The sequence below is a fragment of the Nyctibius grandis genome, chromosome 9 (assembly GCF_013368605.1).
Source record: "Nyctibius grandis isolate bNycGra1 chromosome 9, bNycGra1.pri, whole genome shotgun sequence".
Taxonomy (NCBI): Eukaryota; Metazoa; Chordata; class Aves; order Nyctibiiformes; family Nyctibiidae; genus Nyctibius; species Nyctibius grandis.
Window position 1 is genome coordinate 19459660 of NC_090666.1, and position 18001 is coordinate 19477660.

Below are 18001 nucleotides of genomic sequence, written 5' to 3' on the forward strand. Positions count from 1 at the left end.
GTTTATTTGTCCATTTGTTCCCCTCTGCTTCATTTCTACATCTCTTTGATTATGTTTCATTGCATAATGTATTTTGATTAAAACAGTTCCACGTAATTATGCATGGACTGGATAAACAGGATTTTGGATTTATTTTAATCTGGATAAAAATCTTGAGTCTATTGAATAAGCATAATTTAAATCATATCCCTGTGGTATACACTGGCAAAGTTAAATTGCAAAAAAATTATTTACAGTGTATATTGTTTCATGAAAGATGTCACCAGCCCAAAGATTCAGATATTCTTTTTATTTTTTAAACTATCCTGTTTTGTTTTTCCTAAACTCTCTTTGCCTTCTTTTCCCCCCTTCACTCTAATGTTATCAGTCCAGCACTGATAATAGCATGCCTGTGATGCTTAGCCTAAAAACATGAGATATTTAGTGTTTGAGATCCTTTTTTAAGTTATGCATGTATTTTTACAATCCTCCCCCTTGCCCTTCTTTCCATGGATCTTCTGTGCATCTGAATAGCTTTATTGGTTTATTTTACCTTTAAAAAGAGCTCAAAGACCTAAATAAGTGGGACAAGCTTTGGAAAGTGTTTAGCCAAATGTACATGTTAATTAAAATTTTGAATGTGGGACAGATTCCTTTTTATTTTGGGTTTTACCCAGTACCATGAAAGGAGAGAGCAAGTTGGGATTTTTATATATAAATTTATGTAAACTTCTCCTGCAAGCATCCAAGCAACTAGTTGATTTTACACCTGTGATAAGTTGTCTTGGCCACAGTGATCATGCAAGCACAGCAGAGCACACACCTATCTTGAAAGTTCAGAACCAGCAATGCTGCTATATCAAATAAAGGCCAGGTTCATCATTGCTTTGGTAAGGCTTCTTTTGTGAGAAATTGGGCACTAGTCACTGGATGACACCACTAGATTTGTTATTCTTGCTTTTCCTCCCACTGTGATCAATTCTTATGACCAAAACAATTCTACCAATAGAACTATTGCCAGTAATATTCTTTGAACCAGAAAATTAGAAAAGTAAATTAAAATTTCAAAAATAGCAAGGAGAAGTTCCTTATACTATCAGAAGGGTAATCCAAATTAGAATTGTTTGAAACAAAAACTAGTAGTAACTGGTTAAACAGAGGGATATGTAATCATGGTGGAAAGTGGTAATGCTATTTGTCTATATGTCATAATGGAAATCATAAGACATATAAGCCTATCAGAAAGTACCTCACATATGATTAGCTGTAAAGTTGTTCTTTCATTTTCTATAACAAGACCACTTAAAAAACATGAATGCCTACATTGAATTGAGCTACAGAAAAGATGACCTCATAGAAAAAAAGAAACAACTTTCAAGAATGTCAATCTGTTTGCAAAGTGATCCTTTATCAGTTTCTCACTGCATTGTATTTTGTGGTCTAATGTCTCAAAAACAAGAGCAATCAACAATTTTCCAACTTTCATTATATTTTTGGAAAGACATGGATCTGGTCAGCTTCCAGCTTCTACAGACATTAAACTTTTCTGTTGATGAGGAAGTCAACAGTCTAAGAAACCAAAAATATTTTCTGTCCTCCTCATCCAGCAATGTAACACATCTCAGACATCACCTTTCAGAGGTACTCAAAAACTAATAAAATTATAGATGAAGAATGATCCACTGCAGCTCCAGTAATTTCAACATTAAAATGTTACACAAATGTGTGCCATGGCAATGACTGAAAGCCAAAGATCCTAATTCTTCATAAGGCTGTCACACTTCAAATCTCATTGAAAGTTGAATTAGCTCATCATCACACAATGCTTCTCTTCTCTATCAACTGTTGTAAGGACCTCCTTCATATCCTACCAAAAACAAACAAAAAACCCCCAAATCTGACTCTAAAATTTTCCTGTACGAAGAAGAGGAGTCATCAGAGAGAATCCTTATTCTATGTGGAGCCCAAGAGTTGCTGGAGCAGAATTATCTCCACCTATGACCTTGTTCATTCTTTCCTCAATGGTGAAAGCCCTTGGAAGTGTTTTGGCCTTCTGCTTATATAATTTCTGTAATTAATTATCACAGAAAGTAAATTCTAAATTCTTTCTAGAAATAGAACTGGGTTGAATTACAGAAAGGTTTAGCCTAGATGAAGATGTTATTAAAATCTGAGAGTCAAATTTTTGTGACAGAACTAAATCCCACACTGTTCTTTCCATCAGAGGGAACAGCTACTTGGGGTCAGAGATCCTAATTCAAAATCTATGCAGTGTGATTTGTGCAGCTAAAGAGTATCAGATTAGTGCTAAAATTACGTGGCAGAAAGATAAAAATTAAAGACAGGTTATTTCACAAAATATATTAATTACTATGAATTAATGTCACTCATTCTTACAGAACAAATTAAGACAGACAAAATGTTAATTTTGAATATAAATCCCCACTAGAGTGAACTGTCTAAGGCATGGGTTTTGCTCCCTGTAATTAGTTCAAAATTTATTATTCAAATTGTTCAAGAATTTTATTCAGCATTTAGTGATGCCAATGTCAACATATCCTGAGATCTACATTATGCAGATGAGATACAAATAGAGATTACTTATGTGTAGTCTGCGACACAAAGTATATTTATTCCAGCCTCTTTGTGCCTTCAGCTGCTCAGTTTTTTTGCTGGGTTAGTTTTAGTGTGGATCAGTTTCTCAAACCATTTCACAGGGAGATATCAAGACAGGGCAGGAATAAACAGATAATCTGAGGAAGGGCCAGAATTCCTCTTTCAGTTTATGCCAGCTTAAATTTTCAGATAAACTAGAGAGTCTACCTTTATCTTTCCCTCTCTATGCTGGATACTTGCCACTCATAAATAAGTCTGACTGATTCTAGGACAAGAAAGCCTTAGTCAAAATGAGTTTCAACACACCCCAAGCAGACCCACAACACACAAGAGCTCTCTTGTGCTCTCTTCAGCTGCTGCCTGGCATTTAATGTTTGATCCCACCTATATTTCAATAGAGAAATTGTATGACAGAAGATTATATGCAGAATCAAAGCAATATCTTTGACTGCCAGATTGCAGGGACTGGAGCATCTCTCATACTAGGAAAGGTGGAGGGAGCTGGGACTGTTCAGCCTGGAGAAGTGAAGGCTCAGGTGGGATATCATCAATGTGAACAAAAACCTGAAGGGAGTGTGTAAAGAAGATGGAACCAGGCTCTCTTCAGTGGTGCCCAGTGACAGGACCAGAGGCAATGGGCACAAACTGAAACAGGACATTCTGTCCAAACATCAGGAAGCACTTTTTTACTGTGAGGATGACGGAGCAATGGTTGGACTCGATGATCCCAGAGGTCTCTTCCAACCTGATTGATTCTGTGAGCACTGGCACAAGTTGCCCAGAGAGGTTGTGGAGTCTCCGTCCTTGGAGATATTCAAAAGCCATCCGGCTTCAGCTTGGATGCTTTCTAAATATTTTCTGAGGGACAGATGTCAATACCTGTTCCACAACTGAGGAGAAAGAATCGTTAAATTGTCATTAATATTATCATCTATCCAAACAAAACAAAGTTATCATTGCCCCAAACATTCGCTAGTTGTTTGAGGTTAGGGCACATAGATGTCTCCAATTCTGTTGTCACAAAGTTGTCTGATACATGTATGAGTGATACCTTGGTGTCATCCTGAAAAGAGAAGTTAATGAAGCTGGACTCCCTCTCCACTTATAAAAGACCACATTCTTCAAGGCAATATGAATTGTGTCTGTACTATCCTCACTTATTCCTTCATCAGCTTCAATCACTTATTCCACATAAAATGTTTTACTTCTTGCTGAATGATGCTTTCCTCCTCTCTAAGCATGCCAAGTAGATAAACCAATGTTATTTGATGTGGAGTAAGTTTTATTCCAGATGGGAAGAGATGACTGAACTTGGACTTGATAACTATCAAGGAGAGACAACTGGAGCCTATGGTCACAGCATCATAACTGTTTTTCCTTTTCTTTTTTTTTGGTGGGGGGGGTTGACGCTGATTTTATATCTTGTTACATTTCTTTTTTAGAAGATCTGTGTCTCTTGCATTACGCATGAGTTCTGATTTTAACCATGAGAATCCAAGATTTTTCTCACCAGGGCCCAGTGGAATCACTATTGAGGAGATATTGAGTGTAACAATAGAAACATGTCAGGAAAGAATGGAGCAATTGAAACCCAAACCTGTACTCAAATCATTTATTAATTTTGGATTTGTCATTGAGAATAATGCTATTTAAAGAGCAATTCTAGCTTTATAATTTTCAAAAATTTATTTTGAAAATTATTTTATTTTTGTATCACCTGGTCCTGCAGTAATATAATTTCAAGATTATGCTGACTTTTAGTTGTTTAGGAAAGTGTATTTTGAATTTTTGTTTTCATATTAGAGTGTGACTTAAATGTATTTGAAGACTCCAAAAGCTCAAAAAAATGACAAGTGAAATGCAATATTTAGAGTTTTATGATTTTGAAGACTGCATGGATGATTTTCTAATATTTAGAGTTGTCAGTATGTGTACACATAATGTATCGATGTTGATTGCCACATTATAAGAACGTGATTTTCGATACAATTGTTCCTGCTCTACACAGACCAAGATATCTGTGAGAATCTGATACTTCTTTATTACAAGCTAAAGATTGATTAATAAGAAATATTTTCTCAAAGTCATGAAAATCTGAATATTAGAAATGTACATGGAGGCTTGGGTTGGCAAGAGGTTGTCTGTACTGCACAACATAAAACTTAGTTTGGAAACATCAAATTCTGTATTGTGTCAGCTACTGGACTTGGATTAAATACCTCACTACATACAATGTGCGCGATATGGTAAACTCCTTTTAGTAGTATAGTATATAGCAACGTTTTAACAACTTTATCTTCCAATCAGCTGCTTTCTTGCATTTCTAAACTCGTGTTAGTGGAGTAATCTCCAAAACTGCATTGGAAATCAATGTTATTTAGGCACCTGTCTTCCTTATAGACATTTGACAAATGTGGTATTAAAAGTAAATGTTCTTCCTCTCTGATGTGTAACAAATATTTTAGAGTGTAAGCTCCACGGGGCAGGGACTTTTTAATCGCAGATACTTGAACAGAGGCTAGTATCTTTCAGATGTTATTGGCATACAAATAACTATTAACTAATATGCAATGATTTTAGAACAGTTTCATATTAAGTATAAATTAATTACCAAAATAATTGTTTCTTTAAAGAAATCCCGAAGTATCTTCAGAAATATAAACCAACACACATGGTCTGCATGGTTTTTGCTTAATGGTAAAGTACAATCCCTTAATAAATGAAATAAACAGAAGCTGATGAGAAAAATGAACATAATTTATCCCAAGGCTGTGCTCTTGACTTTCTAACAATTCAAATATCTTTTCTTACAAGTACCTCTGAATTGAAAATATATTTCCTATTTTGCATCCTATAAAAAACTGAACTTTTCTAAATTATATTCAAATAAGCATACAGCAAAAGAATGAATTCAAAATAGGTCTTTTTTACTCACATGACTAGAGAACAATTTCAAAATAAACACCTGCAATTTTTATCCACCTGTATCATTAACCAGACGTACTTGGTTATCAGTTTCTCAGTATCAGTCAGTAAATAAGTTGCTACAACCCGAAATATTTTTATTTCAATATAATTAACGTTAAAATAAGAGTAATTGCATACTAAGCTATTTCTGTGATAGATACTGAAAACAGAGTAGTGCCACAGAAGCTTTTTATTTGTCATGGGTTTTTTTTGCTTATTGTTGTTGAATGCTGGCTTTTTCTGAGGATGTATAAATTTCATGTGGTAATGCCTATAGCTCATAAAATTTTCGTATATATGTGTATTAAAACATTCTGTTTGCTATTTCACAGCATTTATTCCCATTAGCAATCATAGAAACATTTCAACTCAGTTAAAGGTACTAATATTTCATTGTAAATCATAGCTTGGCTTGTGTGGACAGAAGCTTCATATCAGAAACATGTTCATCATCTCCGTTAGCAAGGGATATGAGTTGTGAATATCTGTATGCAATAAGAGTGTGTGCACAGACCTTTATTGTGCTGAAGTAAGAATTAATATAGCAACAAGTGAATGAATTTTGTATAACTTTTTTTCTCCACAGGAATATTTACATGTTTGTAGAAAAACAGTGCAGAGGATAAACAGGAATGAATTACTAGACTGCTCTAATAACAAAACAGAATCAGAATCACAGAATCACAGAATCAACCAGGTTGGAAGAGACCTCAGGGATCATCGAGTCCAACCGTTGCCCTGACACCACCCTGTCAACTAGACCATGGCACTAAGTGCCATGTCCAGTCTTTTCTTAAACACATCCAGAGATGGTGACTCCACCACCTCCCTGGGCAGCCCATTCCAATGTCTAATAACCCTTTCTGAAAAGAAATTTTTCCTGATGTCCAACCTGAACCTCCCCTGGCAAAGCTTGAGGCTGTGTCCTCTTGTCCTATCGCTAGTTGCCCGGGAGAAGAGGCCAACTCCCACTTCACTACAACCTCCCTTCAGGTAGTTGTAGACTGCAATAAGGTCACCTCTGAGCCTCCTCTTCTCCAGGCTAAACAACCCCAGCTCCCTCAGCCATTCCTCGTAGGTCAGACCCTCCAGACCCTTCACCAGCTTGGTCGCCCTCCTCTGGACTCGCTCCAACACCTCAACATCTTTCTTGAAGTGCGGGGCCCAGAACTGGACACAGTACTCAAGATGCGGCCTCACCAGTGCTGACTACAGAGGGACGATCACTTCCCTAGACCGGCTGGCTACGCTATTCCTAATAGAGGCCAGGATGCCATTGGCCTTCTTGGCCACCTGGGCACACTGCTGGCTCATGTTTAGCCAGCGGTCGATCAGCACCCCCAGGTCTCTTTCCACCGGGCCGCTTTCTAACCACTCTTCCCTCAGCCTGTAGCACTGAATGGGGTTGTTGTGGCCGAAGTGTTCTTGTTGAACCTCATGCCGTTGGTCTCGGCCCATCTATCTAACCTGTCCAAATCCCTCTGTAGGGCCTTCCTACCCTCCAGCAGATCGACACTCCCACCCAGCTTAGTGTCATCTGCAAATTTACTGAGGGTGCACTCAATCCCTACATCTAGATCATCTATAAAGATATTGAACAGCACCGGCCCCAGAACTGAGCCCTGGGGAACACCGCTAGTGACCGGCCGCCAGTTGGACTTTGCCCCATTCACCACCACTCTCTGGGCTCGGCCATCCAGCCAGTTTTTAACCCATCAAAGAGTCCACCCATCCAAGCCCTGGGCAGCCAGTTTGTCTAGGAGGATGCTGTGGGAGACAGTGTCGAATGCCTTACTGAAGTCTAGATAGACTACATCCACAGCCCTGCCCTCATCTACTAAGTGGGTCACTTGGTCATAGAAGGAGACCAGGTTGGTCGAGCAGGACCTGCCTTTCATGAATCCATGTTGGCTGGCCCCGATGCCCTGATTGTCCTGCATGTGCTGTGTAATGGCACTCAGGATGATCTGTTCCATCACCTTGCCTGGCACCGAGGTCAGGCTGACAGGCCTATAGTTCCCTGGATCATCCTTCCGGCCCTTCTTGTAGATGAGCGTTACATTTGCTAATTTCCAGTCAGCTGGAACTTCTCCAGCTAACCAGGACTGCTGGTAGATAATAGAGAGTGGTTTGGCAAGTTCATTTGCCAGTTCCTTCATTACTCTGGGGTGAATCCCATCCGGGCCCATAGCCTTGTGGGTGTCCAACTGGCACAGCAGGTCACTAACCGTCTCCTCCTGGATCATGGGAGGTTCACACAGCCCCCCATCCCTAACTTCAGGCTCTGGGGGCCGAGTCTCCTGAGGACAACTGGTCTTGACATTAAAGACCGAGGCAAAGAAGGCATTGAGCACCTCTGCCTTTTCCTCATCCCCTGACACTACACTACCCTCCTCATTCAGCAAGTGGTGGAGGCTCTCCTTGACCCTCCTTTTGCTGTTGATGTATTTGTAAAAGCTTTTTTTGTTGTCTTTGACTGTAGCAGCCAAATCGAGCTCTAATTGAGCTTTGGCCCTTCTAATCTTCACCCTACACGACCTGGCCACGTCCCTATAGACCTCCCAAGTTACCCGACCCTTCTTCCAGAGCAAGTAGGCTCTCTTTTTTTCCTTAAGTTCTAGTCTAAGTTCCCTGTTTAACCAGGCCGGTCTTTTTCCCCGACGGCTTGCCTTCCTACAGACTGGGACAGCCTGCTCCTGAATATTTAGCAATTCCCTTTTGAAGCATGTCCAGCCTTCCTGCACTCCTTTGCCCTTCAGGACCGACTCCCAAGGGACTCGGTCCACCAGCCTCTTAAACAGGCTAAAGTTAGCCCGCCGGAAATCTAAGGCAGAAGTTCTACTCTTGCCCCTCCTTACTTCCCCCACTATTGAAAACTCTAACATTTCATGGTCGCTACTCCCAAGACGGCCACCGACCCTCACATCTCCCACTAGTCCTTCTCTGTTCACAAACAACAGGTCAAGCAGGGCCCCTCCTCTAGTTGGCTCATTTACCACTTGCATGAGGAAGTTGTCCTCCACACATTCGAGGAACCTCCTAGATTGCTTCCTCTCTGCCATGTTGTATTTCCAGCAGACATCCGGCAAGTTGAAGTCGCCCACGAGTACAAGGGCCGGCAACCGGGTGGCTTCTGACAGCCGCTTGTAAAACGCCTCGTCCGCCTGCTCATCCTGGTTGGGTGGTCTATAACAGACTCCCACCGTAATGTCCGCCCTGCTGACCTTCCCCCTGATCTTCACCCATAAACATTCAACCTTGTCATCCTCACCATCTTCCTCAATTTCAACACAGTCCAAGCACTCCCTAACATACAGCGCTACCCCACTGCCTCTCCTACTTCGCCTGTCCCTCTTAAAGAGCTTATAGCCATCCATAGCTGCACTCCAGTCATGAGAGTCATCCCACCATGTTTCTGTGATGGCAACCACATCATAACCTTCCTGCTGTACAGTGGCTTCTAGCTCTTCCTGTTTGTTGCCCATACTGCGTGCATTGGTGTAAACGCACTTCAGCTGGGCTAGCGGCCTTGCCCCCGACGCAGGCCTGTCACCCCTAGGTTCATTTGTGGCTGCCCTGGTCTTATCCCCCTCCCCCATCGAACGACACATCCTATTCACATATTCATAAGACTGGTAGCATCAGTTCGTGGCTTGTCCTTAGAAATAGGCAACAGATGTAGCCGATCCCAGGGAAAGCATATGACCCATTAACATCATTGACAGCAGGTAACAGAATTTAACTGAAAGAAAGGGTGGTGCATAATAATCTGTCAGGCCCATTCCTTAACACAGAAGACAGAGTCACAAGGTGGGCAGTACTCCCATAAAGTCAGTAACAGAAATGTTTATTAATTCGAAAAGAAGCAGAGGTAAGATGATCCTAGACAATTTAGAAAAGCTCACACATAATGACCTCATAAGTAGCTCACTCTTTTTCTTCTAAACAAAATTAACATGTTACCATGGTACCCAAGAGGAATCCTGTGGTTCTACTTCAGGCAAGCTCCCATTGTTCTGAGTAAGAGATGAGCAAGGACCATAGCAACTATCCCCGTGCTTTGCTGAACTAATCATCTGTCTATGTAAATCTGCATAACATCATTGTTTCAGTGGCATGTGTTGCTTTTTCTGATAAAAATCTAAGTCTTACACTTGCAAGTAGAATGTATTTAACAAGAAAATCCCATTAAAATGCCATCTCTGAAAAAATATCTGATCTTGCTTAGATAGCTCTCATTTTACAAATGTCATGGTTATTTCAGCAAAAAACCTCTCATATTAAATGCAGTACTTTGATAAAAAGGAAATAGACATATTAGTCCAAAAGGTGAAATTCAGTCAAGACTCTTCCTTTAGCTGTTTTGTTATTTTACTGCAGTATATTCATTCATATACCTTGATGCCATTTCTTGCAATGAAAGAAATCTTAATAACAAATTTTGGAACCGCTACATACATTAGTATGCACATTGTATAAGCTTTACAACATAGATTACGCTATGTACTTGTTGAATTGGAATACTCTGACAGCTCTTAGGGCCACCTCTATTTGTATGTCACTTCTTTCTTTCTGTCCAGGAAGAAAACATAAAAATTATATAAAGCAACTTTCACAGCACTCACATGAAATCCTTATGCTTGTCTTTCCAGGTCCTGAAGGGGTTTCCAGAATGCTTACAAGCTGACATTTGTCTGCACCTCAATCAAAATTTGCTTCAGAATTGCAAAGCTTTCCGGGGGGCCAGTAAAGGCTGTCTTCGAGCTTTGGCTATGAAATTTAAGACAACACATGCACCTCCTGGAGACACTTTAGTGCACTGTGGAGATGTTCTTACCGCTCTTTACTTTGTGTCAAGAGGCTCCATTGAAATCCTTAGGAGTGACATTGTTGTAGCCATTCTTGGTAAGTAGATTACTACAAGGCATGTTAAAAGGCTCGGGATTGAAAAGAAACATCCATTGTTGTTCCTGGGAAAGGAAATTTGTAAATGTCTTAGTCACTATTATTTAAAATCAAGCAGAGAAATAATTTGTTTAAGAAGCAAAGTCTACATTACTGCAATAATTCCTGTGCACCAAAGAGCCCATGCCCTTGGATGTCTAAAACATAAGAGCAGGAGTGAGTCAGATTTATCTCTGTGTAAGTGGTAAACTGTAAATTGAGGCAAGCAGATACCAAATTACTCCAGTTCTGATTATGCTGCAAGAATCAAAGTCAAGGACACCCTTTTCTTCAACAGTGTATGAGGGTACTGAGACACACAGACCCCCTATATGCTAACTGGAGAAAAACATGTACCTACTTCAAGCATTCAAAATGTCTTCTAGAGGTTTTCAGAAATGTCTGCTTCTGCCCACTGAGCATATAGAAAAGGAAGAGAATAACAGATTAATCTGATCTCGACTGATACTTAAGTGTAATAACACCAGTGCTTCCCCTATATTTCTTATCAGCACGTTCTTGTTTGTATAGCATGGGGAGTTACTTGTTTTCTTTCCCAATGAAGGTGGCTCAGAGCAATGTTCAATCCAGCTGGGACCTCACCTGCAGCTGGTGATGGCTCTTATGTGGAATCAATAAGACTTCATTAGCTACAGCAATTTTAGAAGTAAAATAACTAAAACCCTACTTAAACAAGACTACTGATTTGTTTCACCAATATAATATCAGGTAATAAGAATGCAAAGAATAATTGGTAGATGAGTAAGGGTTTTGCTATATGGAAAACTATACCAACTTTAACATCATTCATATGTTCTCCTTTCTGTTTATCATCTACTGTAGGAACTTACAGCCAGCAAAGTAACTGAAGCAAAATGTGGACTGGTAGCAGGATGTTGCTATTAATCCACGTGTGACTGATTATTCTGCTAGTACTTTGCAGGGTGGATACGTGAGCAGAAGTACAAAGGTGTGCCCACAGCAATGCTTCCCTTGGTTTAGACGGTGTTATCAAGACAATTTGTCATCTCATGCTGTTGCACCTCATCAGCTGGACCAGCTTTAGGCACAAGCAAAGTAGGGAGCACGCAAATAGAACTGTGAGGTTTTTACTTACACTGTGAGTGTCTTCCCCTGATTATGAACAGTGTGGTTCATTGAGGATTTCATCTCTTACATTAAAAACACGTAAATTTCTATAGCGCACACAATCAAGAAAAACTGACAAGTTTATGAACTAATTAATTTCTTCCTGGACCAAAGATGCAGACTAGTCAAGTTTTGCATGTTATGCACATCAGATCCCTGTGCTCTCACACTGCAGCAGAAACCCAGGTGTTTGCAGGGTAATGCCAGTACATCTCTTCCAGCCTACAGCTCCTCACACCAGGGGCTGCAGTTTGAAGCCCTGCTCTCCCAGGGAATGGTGGTCCAGACAGAGAGACATTTGTGCACAAATGCAGCCGAAAGGAACTGCTCTGTGGGCCCACATCTGTTGCATGATCCATGAGGCAGGAGCCTGCCTGATACTGATAGCTGGCTCCAGTCAATAAGTCTGTGGTATCTTGAAGAATCTGCTAAAAAGGAATAGATGATGATACAAACGAAAATTACTCTGCAATGAAATCACACAGAAACCTAACAAAGATTATTAATACTTAGCCAAACATTTTTAGTTGATTCCTCTTTCTGAAAAACCTACACACAGAAATGGACATAAAAAACACTCAATGCTTTGTCCTCTGGGGTTGAAAAGACTTCAGAGGTAGCACAGATGAAGTTCCCACCCTTAACAAGTATTGCAACTTCATCACAGAAAACAGAGTTCTGAGAAAAGTTTGTTTTGTCCCCCAGTTTTCCTCAACTTGTCAGCACTGTCCAATGCTGCTGAGTAAGGTCTGATCAGTACTGGCCTGACCACAGTAATTCTGTGCCAAATCCTTAGAAAATACGATGGCTGTGGACCTTGTAGAACCTATCACCTCTTTCAGTTTTGCAGACAAGATATAAATATACGGCAATTGTGTCAATAGTCACATTGCAGAGAAGGTGTTGTATGCCTTGAATAGGGACCTCTGCATTCATAAACATTAAGGCCAGAAGGACCTAGGATTAGGTTATATTGGCTAACCTCTGTTATATCACTGACTCTTGTTACATGTCATACCTTTAACTATCTGTTGTGTCTAGTGAACTGTGTTTGACGAAAGAAAAGCAACGGGTTTTGATCTGAAGATGTAACGAGATGAAAAAGTGATCACTTTTCTTGGCAGTTTATTTCCATAGTTAATAATTTTTATTGTTAAAAACGTGTGCTTTATTTCCAGTATAAAATTATCTTGCTTCAATTTCTTTCCATTGGTTCTTGCTATGCATTCCTTATTATATTCTAGAGGCATTTATTACCAAGTAATTTTTTCTCTCTATAACGATATACGCAATATAATCAGGTCACCTCTTAATCTTTCTGTTGATAAGTTAAACAGACTGTGCTCTTTAAGATCCTCACTATAAATCCGCCCTTAAATTATTTTTTGCATCTTCTATCTGCTTGCTCACTCAGTTTTCAGCTTCCTTTTTAGAAAAACTTGCAGTAACCTAATATAAAAGCCACAAATGTTTAACAGAGAGGCAAAATCACCCCTGTATTCTTTTTTACCAGTATACTGTTTCTCAGTTGCTATGACCACTGTTCTTTTCCACAAGTGTTCTCCCCGAAACCCCATTTTGTAGGTAAGCCCTGCAACCCTTAGTTTAGAGCATATTTTGCACAGGTCTATGGCTGCAGCTTCTCTGCATTTATGAAGGTTAGGTGCAGATTTGGGGAAAATAAGCAATTAAATAGAGACGACAATTTTAGCAAACAGGTACTGTGCATATGCCAACATTGATGGAAAAAATTGTAACAGTATCAAAATAGAAGAAGCTATGTTTAAAGAGCGTCTTCAAAACAGCTTCTGCATCTTGGAAGTTTTGCATTCCTTCCAAAAAGTATAAATACAAAGTCATTTTCTACTAAAATACATATCAAGTGTGGCCTGTTTCTTCATGTAATTCTTAAAAAAATTAGATTTCAAGCCAAACAGGTCCTAGACTCTACCGAACAACAGAAATTACATCTTTGTCATCGTAAGAATATAATTTAAATCAGCAAATAATGTTTTTATGAGAAAGGACAAAGGAACCTGCTCTAGTCATGCTGTTTTGATAGAACTGAAGAAAAACTGTGATGAAACTAGATTCTTCTTTCACTTAGTCCAGTTATATGCCTATGTAATTTCATTTGTTTTAATAATTTTACTTTTAATATTTAATAATAATACTTCTGATTTACAACAACATATGTACAATGGTAATCTGATTGTATCACTTCATGTAAAATCAATTATTCTACACCATTATCATAAAGAAATACATCATTCAATTTAATGGCTTACTCATGTTTAAAATAATACTCTCCATCTAATTTTCTTTCTGCAGGGAAAAATGATATTTTTGGAGAGATGGTACATCTTTACGCAAAACCAGGAAAGTCAAATGCAGATGTAAGAGCTTTAACTTACTGTGACTTGCATAAGATCCAGCGAGAAGATCTACTAGAAGTTTTGGACATGTACCCTGAATTTTCTGATCTCTTCCTCACCAATCTAGAATTGACTTTTAATCTGAGAGATGAAACCGCAAAGGTAGATACAATAAGTGAATTTTTTTTCATTAATATTGGGCCGAATCTATCCCATGGTAACAAAACTTGAAAACAGCAATTGAAAAACCAAGGTTAGCAGAATTAAAAGCTAAAAGCCTGAGGCCAAATCCTATTTAAAAAAAATATACTCACCTGATTGCTCCTACTGAAGTCAGTTAAACTCAGCAGAAGTCAATGAAATTATTCAGATGATGTTAATCTAACAGGATTTGGTTCTATATTTAAATAGTATTAAAGTTTCAGCCAGGGGGATTTTGGATGTTTTGTTAAAGCCAATGAAAATATGTTTTTTTTCAGATGAGTATAGCCTGGGTCACCACAAGGGGAACTTTTGACACTAAATATAATTGTACAGCCATAAAATAAAGATAAATCAGATTATCCGGATTCATTATATGTCTAACAATAGAAAATATTTAATTGCCTTTCAAACATGAATTTTTAATTCTCTTATCTTGGAGTGCACGCTACCTCCTAGGAGACTAAAAGTATACACAGGACTTTTCAAATTTCACTCAGTCTTCAGATTTGCAGAGATTTCTTGGTCTCTTTTTCCCACAGTGACTCTTCTAAGTGTCCCCTTTTGCCCAGATTGCATCTTCAAGAAAGTAGAAAAACTACCAGTGTTTCCTTATCTCAGACTGCTGGGGTCGGTCTGAATTGGAAAAGAAAGGGGAGGTTTGGCCAGAAGGGGAAAGGGGAAAGGCTATTGCCCAGCTCATGCTACTGAGGATAAAGCTTTCCCCAGAAAGTTGCAGGGTACACCAGCACTGGCCACCAAATATGGACTACACTGCCCATAGAATGACTAGTTTACATTTCATTGTTCCTGAGATACTGCCGTTTTGTGGTTTCAGACTATACTTTTAAGGAAAAACAGAGGTTCAGTAAGAAGGAACTAACATAATTTGGCCTCAAAGGCCTTCTGAGAAACAAGGAGATAACGCTAAGTTTTGGTCTGTAAATGACAGGGACATCTTTGCTAATCACATGTGGATCTTTAGTTTAAAAAATTAAAACAAATAGAACTTCTGACAATAAATGTCACTTCTTTTTATGCTGAGCTTTTTTTTTAATAAAAGATAATTCTGAAAATAAAAGACCAATTCTATTCTTTATTTTAAAAGTCATTTTGTGTTTATTGAAAAGATCATAATTATTAATTACATGTGAAATACAATACAATGAATTTATAGTCTAGTGATAAATTTAAGATAAAACTGAAAGTCCACATATTTGAAAAATTCCTTGAAGATAAATCCACATTAACAATTTTAGTCCGAGCAATTATTTTCTGTAATTACATTGTCATCAATAGTTTATCATTATTTTTTCCTTAGATGTGAGAAAATTCAAACAAAATTCCGTCTTCTGTGTTGTGGTGTAGAATACACAAAGAAAGTCCTCACTGCTCATGTTGCTTAGAAATTTTTCAGTTGTTATTTCTTACTGCAGTACCAGCCACTAAGAAAAAATCACTAGACTTCAGAGAGACAGGGAAGGGAGGACAGGCTCACCCATGCCTCTGAGCTTGCAAAATCACACTTTTCTCTAGCAATTCCACTTGCCTTCCACTGTCTATTGCAATCCAGAAAATCATCCCCCAAAAGAAGTGATGAGTACATTCTGATCTTCAAAATATCACTCAGATCCAGATGTGTTATCTGAATAGTAGGTGCTTCTGCCTCAACTTCTGCTCCTGTCCTCCTGTTTATGTAAAAGTGCCTTTTTCTTCCTGCAGTTGTTCTACCAGTGGGCCACCACTGAAGCACCTTACCCACCAGGTTTACAATGAAGGGAATAGAGAAAGATGTAAACACTTCCCACTTCTTTCCCTCTGCCCTTCTCCCACATACAAATCTGCTTACTTGAGTGGTATGGGAAACCTCACTAGCACAGGGAAGGGAAGTAGGCTGAAGCCAGTGCCATGGGTATGTACACAAAGAACATAACTAGTGTTATATTTGCTTATTTGTAAATTTCTCTGATTTAAATACATAGAAAGAAGAGTTAAATGCATCTTGTGTTTATTATGGCAAAAAAAGCACATCCATCTTCTATAAGATGGATAGAAAAAGACAACGTTGTGTTCTGCTATGGAAATAAGTATCTGAAAGAATTGAATCTGATAGAGAGGATGGGAGGGTCTAGAAAGATAAAATAATGAGGGGTAAAGTGTCTGGTGTTTGTCAGCCTTATATTTTTTGTTGTAAAATGTAACCTTTATAATCATTACCATGTAACTAAATATAAATCTTACTACAATCAGTTTCCACATTACTTCTTGCAATAGTATACATTCTCTGTTAGAGGTTATTCAATTTTTTTTCATTACTAAACCACATCTGTGCAAGTTCAGGAAGCTGATAACACATGAACACATGACTTTACCTGTAAACTTACTACCAGGATACTTTTGTTTCACCATCAGGTGGTGACATTGTTAGTTTTGCTCAATCTGCATGAACTTTTTAACCTTAGCATTGAGTAATAACATTAGCTGGGGATGGAGAGGTTGATGCAGACTGACTTGTGTAATATTGCCTTTCTTAAAGCTTGAACATGATTAACAGTCAATTACCTATTGAAAACCTGCTCTCTTTAGATGGGACTAATTTGTCATTATGTTTCATATTTCATTAATCAAGTCTGACCTCGTAATAAGATCACAAACTACTAATGATACGGATGGAGATAACTGCAAACTACGAAGACGGAAATCGTCCTTTCAAAGTGAAATAGAGAAAGGTAATTAACTTCATTTCTTACATTAGACAGCACTGCTTCATTATTCATTGGTATTTCACATGGTAATGCTGGGTACATTAGGGTCCCATGTTGGCTGTTACTGTACCAGCTCTTGAGAATCCAGCTGAGCAGCAAAGACAGTCTGCACATTGTCCCCTATATGGTTATATATGACTAGAGGATATCAGCTTCACCTTTCCATGACTTCACACCTACCAGTGCAGAGCTGTTCAAACACTAAGCTACCTTATTGCCCTTGAGATATACAATATTTATGTATATTTTCTCTTAAACAATATCTATTTTCTGAGACACCATGTTTTAAATGTTTGGAGAAGCTAGTCTATTGGATTATTTATTAGCAGCGTTGATTTTATTTCCTCAGCAAAGTGCTTTGTTGAACTTGATGCTAGTTAGTGTTTCTCTCTGGAATTAAAATATTTTGTTTTCAGAACACAGTAGATTCACCATAGTCAGATTTTCATTCATATGGTAATGTGTAAATGGTTGTCCTGGCAAGAGTTCAGGTAACATTTTCTGTGCTTACATTCACCTTAGAGGCTTTTGGGAGTAACCTTAATGAAGGAAAATTCAGTGAAATATTAAACTATGTCACCAGTATTCAGTACTGCTAAATACCAGGAATTGTAAATAGTAGCTGTGTTCAGACAGCAACAGTCATGAAGACAGCTAAACTGATACTCACAAGATTTTAATTTTTATGTAGGGAAAGCACAATTCCTTGAACAACAATACACTTTCATGGTCCAATGATTTGTCTGACAAATTACTGTTTCTGGTATGCCTTTCATACCTCACAGTTAAACCCCAATCCTAAATGCAGCATAATACCAATTTTAGAATTGCAGAGTAGCTGATAATAAATGGGAACACTTTAAATGTACATAGCAGGTATAATGTTCGACGAAGAAAGACTTCAATCCAGAGTGTGGCTACTCAGAACAATGACATTGCCGATCGATCAAAGAAGCCTCTTTAGGGCAGGAAGCCAACACTGACAACAAATCTGTCAGAAAAATG

At 38.6% G+C, this 18001-nt stretch overlaps 1 protein-coding gene across 1 annotated transcript in view; it reads left to right on the forward strand.

Annotated features, from left to right (window-relative positions):
- Nucleotides 1-18001, forward strand: part of KCNH7 (potassium voltage-gated channel subfamily H member 7) — a 250377-nt gene that overhangs the window by 213383 nt on the left and 18993 nt on the right. The window contains exons 10-12 of the mRNA XM_068407568.1: nucleotides 10215-10467; nucleotides 13987-14192; nucleotides 16861-16960. Of these exons, the coding sequence (XP_068263669.1) occupies nucleotides 10215-10467; nucleotides 13987-14192; nucleotides 16861-16960 (559 nt within the window). The remainder of the gene's footprint in view (nucleotides 1-10214; nucleotides 10468-13986; nucleotides 14193-16860; nucleotides 16961-18001) is intronic.